Source organism: Pygoscelis adeliae, unplaced genomic scaffold, assembly GCF_000699105.1.
Source record: "Pygoscelis adeliae isolate BGI_AS28 unplaced genomic scaffold, ASM69910v1 Scaffold149, whole genome shotgun sequence".
Lineage (NCBI taxonomy): Eukaryota > Metazoa > Chordata > Aves > Sphenisciformes > Spheniscidae > Pygoscelis > Pygoscelis adeliae.
The window spans coordinates 992,028-1,006,935 of NW_008825494.1; the positions used below are offsets into that span (position 1 = coordinate 992,028).

Here is a 14,908-nt window from a genome sequence, read left to right on the forward strand (position 1 = left end):
TCACCTATTTAGCAGGTATTGACAGGGGGTCCAGGGGAATGAGTGGACACAATATCAGTTCCAGCCATACAAAAGATCTTCCAGCAGCCCATTTTTTTGTATCAAAGCCTTCCAGTAAGAGGCACAGTTTGACAGGAAGCATGGCTCATTCTTTCTGTACATCTAGCTCTTCTTGTCCTTTCAGGAGCAGGGAATCAGATATGCGAGAAAGCCGCCAAGTGCATATCAGTTTAGCTCCTACAGAGCCCCTGGTTTCATGCATTTTTCAGCCAAGACTGTTTTCACTAGTGCTGATGTGAGAATCACTTCTAATCGATGTGTGAGCCAGAAGAACACCCAGTCTGCCAGGGGTACACTGCCAGTACAGTGCATGAGGCATCTGGGGAGAGAGCAGAGCAGTCCATCCTGTAGGTGGGCTGTCAATAAAGGCTAAATGAAATGTGCTGAGCAAGTACAGCAGCAGGACCAACAGCAGACAAAATAATTTTTATTCTGAGTCCCAGCTGTGGCATCTTTGCTACACAAACAGTTTTACAATCATGTAAAACTGACTGTAGGTTTTGACACACGGAAGAAGATGGGTGCAGGTAAAATCATGCATTTGGTCCTATTCTGTGCCAATTCATTTTCCCACGGAAGTCGGCCTGGTCATTTTAAAGTGGCAGCTGAGTGGTCCAAATGTGAAAGGGGACAATTATGTTTTAGTGAACTAGTTCAGATTTTGTCAGAATCCAGGCAATTACGGGCTTCCAGGAAATCAGGATCTGAATCAATGGCATGTTTAAAATGGGCTGGATTCAGCTTCAAACACCTGCATTTACAATGGAAGTTACTACATATGAGCCTGTTACAGTTGCTGGAGATCCACCCAGTACAGTCAGTGTCATCCACACTTTCCAGCTCACCCTAAAATAGGCACTTAGATTTCTACGGATGCTAAATCCATGGCTGTAGCAAAGACCAGGAAAGAAAGGTGCCAGCTATACCCAAATCCTGCTACTTAATGCTACTGCTCTGGAAAAAGAGTTGTATATTCATATAGATGTTTCTTAACAAGAGAAACAATAATTCAGTCTGTATTTATAAGTCACCAGTTGTTATGGATCCAGCATGGGCTTTTTGAGACATGTCTATTTATCCAGGAGGTAGTAAGAGGTTTTGTACATACCGAGACCAACTAGTGGAAGTAGTGGAAGAAGGCCTATCTGAAGACGGCCTACATGCTCAGCCAAATTCTTTGATTCACCCCTACCAATAGTGTTTCCAATTTCTGGCCCCAGTATGTTACATGAATATTAGAATTCTTTTCTCAAAACACTTCCCAAATACCATGCCAAATTTTCTTTTCAGCTACACCTGCAAAACTTGGTTGACTGTCCTTTTTATGGACTCCATCACATGTTAAATCAATCAGCAGCTACAGACTGTCATATCCTTAGGGCAAGTGCAAGAAAAAGCAATGTGTGAGCTTTTTTTTTTTTTTTTTTTATCTCTAAAGATAATCTTCAAAAACATGCATGCAGCTCTACCTCGATTCCTTTGTGGACTGAACAGGAGAGGAAACATTCAAAAAGAGTTTCACAGAAGAGAGAGATGAAAAGATAGAAAGTACAGATTTCAAATAGAATATATACACACACACACACATACGTTTATATGCTTATATGTGTGTGTGTGTATATGTTTATATGTTTATATGTGTGTGTGTATATATGTTTGCTGTAAAATGACAATCAGACCATACAGATTCAATGTAAGACCATACAGTTTTCTGAAGATTGAAGGATTCTCTGTTGGGAATCTGTCATATTTTCTACCACAAACACCTTGTGCCAACAAACTTTTACTTCTTTTCCTGGCATCTGAGGTCAGAGGGGAAATGATCGACTACGCTTTTTTCCTCTGACTTTCACAATAGCTATGTGAGGCAATTACTTGTAGTAGGAAGTAATTGTAGACCAGAAGCCATTGTCTGTCAGTCCTGGACATAGACAATATTTGAAAGATTTAAAGTTATAAAGGAAATCAGTTCTTGTGTTATTTAAGTTTAGGCTTGATCGGGCACTTTCTGTGGTCAAAGTTCTATAAAAACATAAATCTTCATCATCTTGATATAACTCAATATTGTGTAATAATAGTTTAGGGGCAAGCTACCTGCAGGAGGGTCCTCTGGCACAGGATAACTTCACACTGCCCAGGATGTCCACCAGAGTGGTTAAAAGGAGCTTTGCGAGCTGGTTGTCCATGGCCATGCACCATCTGACAAAAACAGCGGTCGAATGAAGTCAAGGTTCTCTGCCAGGCGTCAGCAATATTTCAGTAACTGCTTGCACGCACCCTGATACGTGCAAGATAGCATTATTTCACCAAGAGGCAAGTTACCTTGTGCTGTTGGGAAATAAGAGCATGCACATGGGCAGTGACCACAGAGGAGTGTAAGTCAGTCCTGTAGAATGAATTCCTGGGCTGTTATGTTGAATTCTTAAAAGGGGATGCCTTAGCTTTGGTAATCCTTTTAAAAATATCAGGCTTGAAAAAATTAAGCTTACAAAGTCTGTGTATGTGGGAAAGACCAGCACATATATAATATTCTAGCTATTAGCCCATAAACTGGAACCTCTTTAAATCCAGTTTAGGATGCTCACTCTGACTGAAATTTAAACCAGCCTAGAAAATCTATCAGCGGAGTTACACAAGTTGGGTTTCAATTGACCTAAGGTTTTGCTCACAGAATTTTTAAGAGCTGACTATATTGCACACCAATAAAGAAAACTGCAAACTGCTTCGTTTTGTGGTATAACAAGCACTTAAAGTCATAGAATCACGTTTCAGATGCTGAGAGGTTTTTGTCAATACTGGCCCACAGCCTTACTATTTCCATCAACCTGATTACTGCAGAAATGAACTTTTTAAAGACCACGTTGACTAGTTTAACTCTGAACAGGATTATTGACACAGTGGCTGTGTTTATGGAAATCTTATCTAAATTAGGATGACCGTTGCTAACACCAGCACAGAATCCTGACTTTGCTAATTTATGGTTAGCAAAGGTGAAGGTTCAAGTGAACTAAAATTCAACTATCAGCAAAACTGCATAGTCCAGGACAGACATAGGAAATGTAAAGGTAGCTATGTCCAGTTAATTTAACTAAGCTAGTTCTGAAGAATCGGTACAGTATTTCCTTGTGATGTTTCTTTGCCTCTCATCTGTATATTTAGATTTCACACTTAGGAAGACTTCTTTGGCTGAATCTTGGAAACTGCCGCTTGCACTCTCTCAGGCCGGAGAAGAGAAGCACTCTCTAATAGGCAGAAATGATAGGATTATTTTTCTTCACTTTTGAATAAAGCTGTTTTCGTCTAGATTGATATAGCTAACAAGCTCAACAGGCATGTACTCTTCCACTACACTAAAGGTGGTAATGCTTTTACATTTTCTTACTGAAAAACTAGAGGGTTTTTTCACCTCTTAATGTGAAATCCTTGTGGAGAGAAGACACTCTTGTTTTACCTTGCCCTAACTATTTGAGGTCAGAGCTATAACCACCATAAGGTTTACTTTGACGAGGTGTACTAAGATAAAGACTGAGGTTTGTCGCTGCAAGAGTTTTTGATTAATATAGTGATTATAAAGTAACTTTTTCATTGTAAAAAATATGGCATACATATGGTTTTCTTGTGTCCTTTATCTGAATAAACTTTGGTGAAAAATAAATAAAGAACAGTTTTATTCTTCTAAAGCTAAATTACATGGAAGGTCAGAAATGTTGCAGCTAGTTAGATGTTTTCAGATTTGTTTTGTTTGCTCAGAAATACTTGGACACACAAGTGCACAGAGGGTAGAAGTCTCATTTCCCAAATGTTTTATTCTTAAAACATGATAAGCTACAGCCTAGTGTAAAACAATGCCTTTGTGATAACGTAACTACAGGCTCAGCAACAGTTTCTGATCTTTGCAATAATGATACTCAGAACAAAACAACAGAAACAAAAAAAAGAAATCAGCAAAAAGTACAGGGAAGGCCCAATACAAAGAATTTTCTTAGAATACTTAGGCTCAGATCTTGACTGAGGGAACCAAACCCTTGGCTTTGAGAGACGTAGAAATGTAAGCCTACAAGCTAAAATTTGCATGAAAGTTTATTGCAGGGGTGAGAAAGAACCATCCAGACAAAACCTGCAGCCTCTTTCGGTAAAGCCCACGTTCAGTTTAAGGAACACACAATCAGAGATGCACTCATTTACATTCCTCAGTTTGGTGAACTTGAACATTTGCAGAAGTGTTTCTCTGAATCGCATCAATGATGCTTTAGGAACAATAACTGAGATGTGTTACAAAAGGGCACTTTTTCTTCTTGTTCCTCATATTAAACCCCCTTATTCTATCTAAATATCAAAGTGTTTGTCACTTTTCCCACAACTCAAGATGACTGGCTCCTGACTCCTTGCCTTCCTGGCTCCTTCTTCTCCTCATACTCAGTCTACAATAGAAATTAAGTGTCTGTTTTCTGTGCTTGTCTAATATTCTTTCATCTCACTATCAATTCAGACAGTCCAGGAGGGGTTGAATCCCCAGCAGGAACACTGTGCACTGAGGATCCCTAAGTTTTCACCAGTTTTAGCTACATTTAGGCAGACATAAGCTATCCTAACCCTTTAGCTCTTGTTACTGCTTTGTAATAATATTAAACTGAGCAAGTAAAAAAATAAATTTCTTTTTCAAAAAATGCAGTCTTTTGAGAAAAAAACAAAATACATTCTTCAGCCACATTTGCGTTAATTAAAAACTGTTGATACAATTTCTCTAAGTGCTTACAATAAAATCTGTGCTTTCATTTTGCTTCATTCTGAATGTTTGCAATTGAGTTGAAATTGTATTTCAGTTTGTTTTTCCTGTAAACTGAAACATGCCATCCTACATTCTTCAGCTGGAAGGGTGTCTTTCCAAAAGTGTAACAATATCAAAGAATTTATGAAATAAGACTCTTATTCTACACAACAGTGCTTTGACAGGTAGTGAACTGAAAATGATGAAACAGAATAGGTTTTGGAAGGCTTTTTGCTGCATGATATGTTTTGAGACTTATTTTTCCATCTCAAATCACAAACCAAATCACAAAACTTTTTATAAAATGGTAATGCTGCTTTTCATTTGGCTCACAGGCTTTTCAGTCTTTTTCACAGGTGCACTTGACATCGACAACAGGAAGAGAATAGATGTAAGAGAGAGAACACAGCAGTTTTATTTAGTAGTCCCCTAAAAAGAAAGTAGACACATCTCTATTGTTACTCTTCCATGGCAAAGAAATAACACGGTCCTCTTCTGATCTTTTACTGTTTGATTTTTAGTATACTCTTTAATGTTTTATTTGTCATCTTTTGTCAATTGAAGGAAAGGAATCACCATTCCTGTCAAAAAGGCACTAAGCAGCTGTCACCTTTGCTTATGGTTACAGCTCAGACGAAAACCTGGCGTTACTGAATTTCCAAGTGAGCTTTCTGTACAGAGTGCCGTGAGCCAGTGAGTACAAATAGGAGCAAAAAAATCCTACCTGGATTTAGCGAGGGTTACCGCAGAGGCTGTAGGTGCTCTTAGTACCTAATACAAAACTAAAATACATCTATCCACTAAATGTTTCAGAAATGAGGCAAGCAGAAAAGCTTAATGTTTCTCTTTCTATGTCAGCAGCTTGAGGACTGATGTAAATGACAATAAGACTGGATCTTCTCACGTGAAGAATCCTTACTGTGTTTTTGTTTCAGTCTACCTGTATGTCCATTTGTCTGTCGTAGTTTAAATATAGCTCTCCCCCAAAATAAAAGCAAAACCATGTCTTTCTAACAGGGGTATTTATGTAACAGAACTGTATTTTTACAGATTATGCATGTGAAACCTTAGCTAAGGGTTGATGTTTTAAAATTATCCTGCAGTCAGGTTTCTCTTGCAGAGAATCCATGCAAGCTGCACTGATTTGAATTGTGTGGAAACCTGAAATTGAAAGGAAGCAACTCATAAAATGTAAGGGGAATCTAATTCTAATCCTCATAAACATTGCTTTTTCACTTGATTTATGACATTTTCAAGTTAAACCACAAGAGACAAACAGAGACTGTGGTTTCAGTGGGGGAAGGACATAAAGTTACCCTGAACAAGATGAAAATATAAATACAGCATTAACTAAACCCAAATAGATGCAATAATGACAGAGGTAAAGTACATTGAAATGGTACATTGTAGTTCTGGCAGCTTAACCTGGGCATTTAAAAAGCAAAGCATCACAAGTAAGGGTGACTCAGAGCAGGAATTTCTGCTAGCCCAAGCTTTCCTGAACGAAGAGTTCAGGATTAAATCCCCAGAAGGATTTGGCAAAAGGAAAGGCAAAGTTGAAAGGGAGATTTTCTGTACTCCGCATTTCCCCAAGAGGCTGTTTGCCCTCGAGAATGACTTGCAACAACAGTCTTGTGTGCTTTGCATGCCCCCTCCTCCCCTGCAGAAGACACTAGGGAATGATCGCATCGTTCTTCTTTTGCTCCTTGTGATGGACATCCTCCTTACTGAAAATCATGCCAAGGGGACCTACCCTTTTTGGAGAGGTCTTGTAGGCCCCTAACCACACAGTCTGGTGCCTTTCAACCCCTATTCAAGAGATGCCCAAATTTGGGAGGCACTTGGCACTTGCGTTTTACTGACGGTAGTGTTCCGCAAGTGCATAAAATTTGCCTTTAGCCAGGCTACGAATCCTGACACTGTTTTGCGTACTGCGGCATCTGTGTGTGCATTTTTTTATCTCCTTCTTATCCGGGTGTGCTCTCAGAAAAAGCAAGTTTAGAGGAAAATACATTTGTGATTAGCCCTAACACAAAACCGAATGCAAGAGGTGTTCAATAGCTTTATGACCAGTGTGACAGGTTTAATGGAAATTTTCATCTATACTCCCACCTCCCAAGTACATACAATTTCTATGGGAATCGTATCGAGGGGTGAGATCCCTTAGTCTGTGGCAGCAAATATCTTTCACTTGCAAAGGCTTATTATTAGAGCTCTGTAGATACTTAGATAGAGATAAAAATTTTCTGTTTGTTTCGGGAAGTTTAGGGTTGTTACGCACAAAGCAGTGCCACTTGAGAAGGATTTTTGAGGCAGTAGAGTTCATCAATAGGTATTTACTGTGATAAGTCATACATAGAAGAGTTGAAAAAGATAGCATTAAGATCTTTTTTCCAAGAGGTTTGTGTCAGTGAGTGCTTTTTCAAGTTCCCCTGAAAACTGAAGAGTTAGTTTCACTCTTGATACAGCTCCACTGACAAGAACAGAATTTCATCTGCAATGGATTTGGCTCAAAGGGTTTTTTGCAGTTGTGATCATGTGATGTGCTCATTACTTGGATCGTTTGCTCTGTGTCATGTGCATGATATATTAGGAACACATCTCTGACTTCTTTGTAATTCCTATTTTCTTGTGCCTTTTTCTGGGCTTCCAACAGCTCAGCTAGAAGCTCCTGAAAGACTGGCAACATTTGTTAACATCGCTTGTTTGACACTGACTCTCACTACTTCTGAATGTTTTTAGCTGACATTTGAAGCACTATGTCACGTTGATCAGACCAAGAAACAACAGAAATAAGACCCCACTGAGCTTCTTGCTGCGGTAGCTGTGCTTTTTCTGGATCTGCACTCAGTTTATTTTTAGAGTTGAGTATCTCCCTACTGCACTACAGCCTTCAGTAGAGACTTCACCTTTGCCAGGTCTCAGGACCATCAACAGTTATTTTGTGAAAGGTCTAGCAAGTTATTCAGTAAGAGCCTTTGTCAGAAATCACAGTTTTTGTCAGAATGGTTATTTCCAGCTAGAGTTAGCCAGCACCGAGGGCTGACCTCTCTGAGGGACTGACCTGTTAGACTGCTCACGGGCTATGACCACACAATTAAATTAAAGGTCTTATTTAACTACATCTGAGGTTAAGTGACACCAACTGACTGACACCTACGTTTTTTTTAATCTAACCTCCTACAGCAGGTGTGTCTTGCAAAGATACGCTTGGATTAAACAGTGCGGGTGATCAGAGTCCACAAGTAGGAGTGTGTGCCTGAACCCACCCTTTGCCTCTCTTTTATTAGACGGCATAGATGTGCCCAGAGTTAGCGGCTGGCTTGGCCTGGCACCCTTTTCAGGCCCCTATTGCCACGCTTCACAGAACTCCCTGTTGCTCTACCCTCTGCCTTTCTGGTCATTCATTGCCATTTCTTCACTTTTTCGACCCTGTACTCTTGTGAAACTGCATCCCAGTACTTGCATGTAGCACATGCATGGAAGTACACATGCATGTAGCACATTGAGGCATGAGTTCTTGTTTGCAGCCGCTAAATGCTGCTACACTGTATAAAATAAGTAAGCTAAACCCTAAGCTATTGTGTCTGCCAAGAAAGACCTATATAGGTCAGACAGTGAAAGCACGGTTTTGCTTTGCAGACTGCAAAACTGAAACTAATTTTGCAGAATTACAGGTGATGCCAATAAGACAGCTGCAAACAGAACATTTTTTAATAACCTACATCTTGCAGAAATAGAAACTCAATAGCTTTTTTTTTTTGTTAGAAGAGGGCTTGTTGTTTCTTTAGTCTAGTCCCTTCAGCCTGTAAACCAGTCCAAGCAACTGCAATCTGCCCCTGGTTCTCGATTATACATGGTGTTTTCCTTATATTCTGTTTATATCATGAATATACCAAGAATAATTGATTGCATGTTCTCCTTTCCCCAATTGAAAAAAAAAAAAAAAATCCAGCACTTACTTGGAATGGATCATTGTTTAGTTGGACAAAAAAAGTCAGAAAATATTGTGTATTACAAGAAGCAAGGTCATGACATCCAGAGTAGATAGGATGGATTTAGCTCATGGAGATCCTATGGCATAGTGTTCTCATGCAGATATCAATTTAATTTCAATTTGTGACGTGATTTTCTTTATGTTACAATAACATAAGAGGTGGGATAACGCATAGACTGCAAAAAGTATCAGAAAGCCATTCATCAGGGAAAAAGTAGCTGTTCAAAGCTAGGAAGAAGTGAGACTGGTAAAACATTACCATGATTTGGAATGAGGAGGGAGTTTCCAGGAGAGAATTTTAATGGATTCAGTTCATTCAGAGATAATCTGACAAACTACATGAGCTTTTTCTTAGTTTGATTAATAGAAGAAGCATGTTCTTAATTTCTGTTTTGACATACTGCTTTTCTTTCTTGATGCTTGTCCTCTAGGTTTCTAAGCCAAGTGTTCATGATATGATCCAGCTGGCTTGTAGACATCAACAACCCCCTTGTGAATAATGGTTAAAAACGTATCCCACCTGGACGATGAAACGCTGGCAATGCTCCAGAATAAAGCTATCTCCATCACCCTCCCAGTTGTGTATACACTGGTGGCTCTGATCAGTATCCCTGGCAACTTGTTCTCCCTTTGGGTGCTCTGCTGGCACATCAAACCCAAAACACCTTCTGTTATCTTCATGATCAACCTAAGCATCACGGATCTCATGCTGGCCAGCTGCTTTCCCTTCCAGATTTCTTATCATATCCAAAGCAATCACTGGAGCTTTGGCAAGACTCTTTGCAGCCTCGTGACCGTGATGTTCTACTCCAACATGTATTCTTCCATACTGACCATGACCTGTATCAGCATCGAGCGGTACATGGGTGTGGTATATCCCATGAAGTTGATCAAGTGGAGAAGAAAAAGATATGCCCTGGCTGCCTGCCTAGGTATGTGGATTTTCTTGCTACTAGCCTTCTACCCACTAGAGAGCACAGATCTGACCTATGAAGTGAAAGAACTGGGGATTATAACCTGTTTTGACGTCCTCAAATGGGACATGCTGCCCAACTTCGCAGCCTGGGTAGCCTTTCTCCTCACGCTATTTGTCGTGCTCTTCCTGATCCCTTTTGTTGTAACAGTTGGATGCTATATTGGCACCATTCGGAAGCTTATTCAGACATCGAATAGATACGGTAACAGGCAGAAGACTAGATCCATATACCTGGCGATGATAGTCCTTTTGGTATTCATCACATGCTTCGCCCCCAATAACTTTATCCTACTTGTGCATATGATCATCCGCCTATTTTATGGCAGGAGTTTGTACCCTGCCTACAAGCTCACCTTGTGCCTCAGTTGCCTCAACAACTGTATAGATCCCTTCATTTATTATTTTGCATCCAAAGAATTTTACCAGAAATTCATGCAAGTGTTTCGCCCTAAGGTACTGCTCAGCGACAGCTTGGAAAACAGAAGGGAAAGCTTATTCTCTGGCAGGACCATGTCAGTCAGGTCGATGTCAAGCGGACCTATGGATGGATTAGAGGGAGTAAAGGTCTATTTGCAAAGGCAGGAAAGTGTTTTTTAGCCTTAGACATCCCCAGAAGAAAGGCACCTGTGAGATCCATGAGTAGACACAGAAAACATTTCTTTTTGAATGGCTACCCTCAGAAAACCTTGCTCCAGTGACAGAACTCAAGCCGTACTTATACTGTGCATCCTACTTCAGTGTTTTCTGGTAAGAAATGGAAGCATTAAAAAAACTGAGTTTATTTAAGAAGGCACTGAAGCAAACCCAACATTGATAACTAGGGGTTGGCCTGGAATTAGTCCTACTGCATGAAACCAAGGGATAAGTTTAGAACAAAAATTAATTTCAGGTTGAATGATCTCAGTGTTTAACCAAAGGCTTGTGATTCTCAGTGAATGTGAAATGTTACTGTATATGAATTAGAGCATAAACTGAAGTTGGATTTGGGGTAGGGGAGTTATTTTTCTAAGCGATGTGCTGGGGTTTTTGTTTGGGTTTTTTTTTAATGTATTGCTTTCTCTCTTGTTGTATTTCTATAAAAGAATGAGTAAAAATAGTTTGTCATTTTACCATTAATGCATAATGCATAGCCACTGTGAATTCACCACAACACTCACCCGACTGTTTATCAGAACCAAACCACACTAACCTTTCAAAAGGTTAGGTTGACTCATACTATTTATTTCAATTTTATATAGCAAAATATCTCATACAATGAAAGGGAAGCTAGAACTAACAATGTTTGAGACTACTTCAGCTGCTGAGTGGATTATATTTTCATTTCTTGAAGTTATTAATTTCTCAGGGCAGTGGGGAGCAGTTGATTTAAGAAAACAGATTTTCTCACATTGACCTACTACAGTAATAATGCTGCTGCTTGTATGTGATTGGTATCAACAAGCCATTTTCACCAATTCACTATAGGCTATACGCAGAAGCACCATCCCCCTCAGCAGAGAATTTAGCTTCATACAGTGCATGGACAGTGAGTTTACCTTACTTACAGCAATGGTGTGGATTATTGACGAGATTTTCAGCTGGATATATGAGAATTCAGCCACAGACTGGAGTGATTCTGTGCCAGCAGAAACCAGCTGTAAACCTGTCCCTATGGCCAGATGTCAGAAACGTACTTCTTTCAAGCAGGCAAACAGAAAGAAGGAATAATGAAAGCAAGGCTTGAGAATGGGAGATGTACCAAATACCCTGGAAATAGGTTACGGCAGGTTGATTGTGCAGTCCTGTGTTTGGGACTCCTCTCCGAAATATCCTTCTCCAGCTTGCTTGCATATACTATGTATGTCATGTTTTAATTATTCTCTCACCTCGATAACTGCCTGTGTGCTTGGAAGGACAACTGCTACAGAATAGGTACTGGGGACAGACAAAGGCAAAGTTTTTCCTGTAGAATTTACAGCTTTTTAGCTACCTTTGGCCCTCATTGACCAACGTAGAGCCAAAAAACACCTGACAGAGCCAGACAAGTTTCCCTTCACAAGCGAGACAAACCTATCCTTTTGCTGCGCTGTGACTCCATCCAACGCTGAGTAGGAGGCTGTCTTCGACATCGTGGATAGTTGGTTCAGAGACCCCATGCTAGGTCTGCCTTGAGCAGACCTATACTGATTTCTGAGCTCCTGTGCCTAAGTAAAAGACAACACCCAAGGCCCTTAAAATCTGCCTTTTTTCTTTGTGTATGACATGATTAAAACACAATTTTCCACCACTAATCACCATGAATTTCTTCACGATAGAGGCTGGATAACCACAAAATCGACTGTAAGATATTTTTATGTCCTATCTTCTGCTAAAGTATCGTCAGTTATTGGAGCAGGATAAATGTGAGTGGACCTAGTACTACCTTTCAAAAGCCATCTGAAGTGTTTTGTGGCATTTCACAGTGTTAGTTTTAATTGATCTGCACATTTTCTGCCCACAAGGCCAACCTTAGTGATACATAACCTGTCCAAACCTTCCCATCAATTTGCCTGGAAGCTACCCTGCACTACCAGCTTGTGTGCTGGGTGCGTATGTGCGGTGAGATGGGCTTGCTACTTTAAATCACCTCGTGTGTGCTGAAAGAGAGGACCCCACTGAATATGTTCCTGTGTGAGTCCGGGGCTCTGAGCTCCTGTGTCAGCTCTAGCACATGCTCCAATATGCCTGCTTGCGCCAGGACCTCCAGAGAAAGAACAATGGCTTTTCCTAAGGCGTCCCACATCCGCCAGGCAGAAATTCAGTTAGTTTACTTACGTTTTGCAAATGTGTATTAATTTAGTACTGCATGGTTTCACCTTGCTGTTCAGGTCCCTTCACCATCCATTTTCACAGAATTCCAGCTTTCTCACTACCAAAACTGTTTTCAGAATTTTGCTGTGGCAGAAACTTTTTTGGAGGTTATACTGAAATCTCTCTCCCTTTTTTTTTTTAAAAAAACATGCAAGTATCTTTACAATGAAAACCATTACTTCTCCTAGCTCTAATGCAGATTTTCACTCTGTCTTATCTTGAACCTGATCGTCAAGTGCTTATTTTCTCCTAAAATGTGCTGCAATGTGCCTGAACTGTAACTGACACCAAATAGAGCCAAAAATGCAGAAAATTTGCACTTTGGACATCAACAGATATATTTTGAAAAATGCTGAATTGCTCCTTGTGCAAGAGAGAAAAGATGCTAAGAACTGTCTGAAAATGTTCTTCTCTCCAGCCTCATGCAGCTTTTCATAGCCCTTCATCCATCTTCTGATATTGTCTAAAAAGTAACAGGAAGGATGCCTCCTTCAGGTACCTCTTCATGTCATTTTACTAACTAACCTCTAGTTATCTCAGATTAGACAGAATTCCCATTTGGGTCAGTGGAATTGTTGCTTGAGAAAGGAATACAGAAATGAACCCAAGGACTGCAATCTTTTGAGTCCAACGGCGTATACTGTGAAGTTTTGGGGGGGGGTGTTTAGAGAGGAGGAGAAGAAATCATTAAAGTGGCCCAACATACTGTTCTTTGACACTGGACACATGTCCTTCTGGGGCACCATAAGGTAGCAAGACTTCTACCCTCCTTGGTCAGTGGGTGTGAGCTGATGTACATATATATATATAAAAATATATACACATAGATTGCCATTTGAAAGGTTATTGAGAAGTTCATGTCTATATTGCCTTCGGTTTGGGGAATACGGGTCCTAGGCAACATGCTTACTTGATTGCCTCTGTGGTTAATGTAATTTTACTGAGAAGACACGAATGTATAGGCTTCTGTTTGATTTTTGGGTTTGGTTTTTTTGTGTTTTTTTTTTTAATTATTGTTTAGCAATTTAATCTATGAATGTGCTTGGATTTTTTTGTATATATAATAATAAAAAAAACATAAAAAGGACATGATTTAAGATTCTTTCCTTTGTTTGCACCTGCCATGTGTGAGAAAATTCCAAGCTTAGAAGAGGGCAGTGAAACCAAGTTATGAAATAAAATGAATCAATTTCCCATTGCTATTGTGCTTTTTTTAGATTTCTGTGTTGTTTTAAGTCTCTTATTTTTCCCAAGCATTTTGAAATTTTTTTTTTTTTTCTTTACATACCTGTTCATTTTTTTCTTTTTTTTATATATATCTTAGAAGCTGGCATTGGCATACCCCCTTCACACAAATTTTCAAAGCAGCAATACTTGAATGAGATGTTGGCTAACTTGGAATCCTTCCCCTTGCCCAATAGATGCACCAAATACATATATTTTTAAATTTCAATGCATTTCTGAAGGGGGCTGGCAGCCAGGGCCTGTCCCACCCCTAGCCAGGAGCTGGGCAGCCAGGGGACACTGGGGCAGCGCCAGCCCCGGGCATTGGGCACCTCTCTGGGGACAGGGTTGGGCCAAGGCCCAGGTGGGACGTGGGCCCACGGGTCAGCCCAGCTAGGCAGGGCCCATGGCTGGGCAGGGCAGGGCTGGGGGGGGCTGGGGGCCCGGGCCCCTGCTGGGCAGGATCTCACAGCCCTGGGGGCTGACATGGGGTCCTGGGCCTGGGCAGGGTAGTGGGAGCTCCGGGGGGCTGGGCAGGGACAGTCAGGGTTGGTGGCGTCTTGATAAACGTTCCCTAGTCTGGCTATGCTCCATCTTGGGATCAGTGTCTGTTTGGCTACATCTATGCTGATACATGAGAGGACCAGAGATCATCCCAAAGTCACTCAATCATTTTTTGTTGTTTTTTCCAGTTCAAAGTGTTTAAAATAACATGAGGTCTACATTGATACCTACCAGAGTGGTGTTTCTCTAAGGAGTGCTTATGGTATATGCTACATACCCAGAGGTGTGCATGATAGCATGAATGTTTGAAGGTGAAACCTGCTCCAGCGTGAGCTCCTCTCTCTCCACGGGGTCACAGGTCCTGCCAGGAGCCTGCTCCAGCACGGGCTTCCCATGGGGTCACAGCCTCTGTCGGGCATCCACCTGCTCTGGCATGGGGTCCTCCACGGGCTGCAGGTGGACATCTACTTCACCATGGACCTCCATGGGCTGCAGGGCTACAGCCTGCCTCACCATGGTCTTCAAAATAGGCAGCAGGGGACTCTTTCCT

At 40.8% G+C, this 14,908-nt stretch overlaps 1 protein-coding gene across 1 annotated transcript in view; it reads left to right on the forward strand.

Moving 5' to 3' along the window:
- P2RY8 (purinergic receptor P2Y, G-protein coupled, 8) overlaps nucleotides 1–10,540 on the forward strand; it is a 33,552-nt gene extending 23,012 nt beyond the window's left edge. Inside the window, exon 3 of the mRNA XM_009331275.1 lies at nucleotides 9,257–10,540. Coding sequence (XP_009329550.1) covers nucleotides 9,325–10,398 — 1,074 coding nt within the window. The 5' untranslated portion in view covers nucleotides 9,257–9,324 and the 3' untranslated portion in view covers nucleotides 10,399–10,540. The remainder of the gene's footprint in view (nucleotides 1–9,256) is intronic.
- Nucleotides 10,541–14,908: the final 4,368 nt, after the last annotated feature.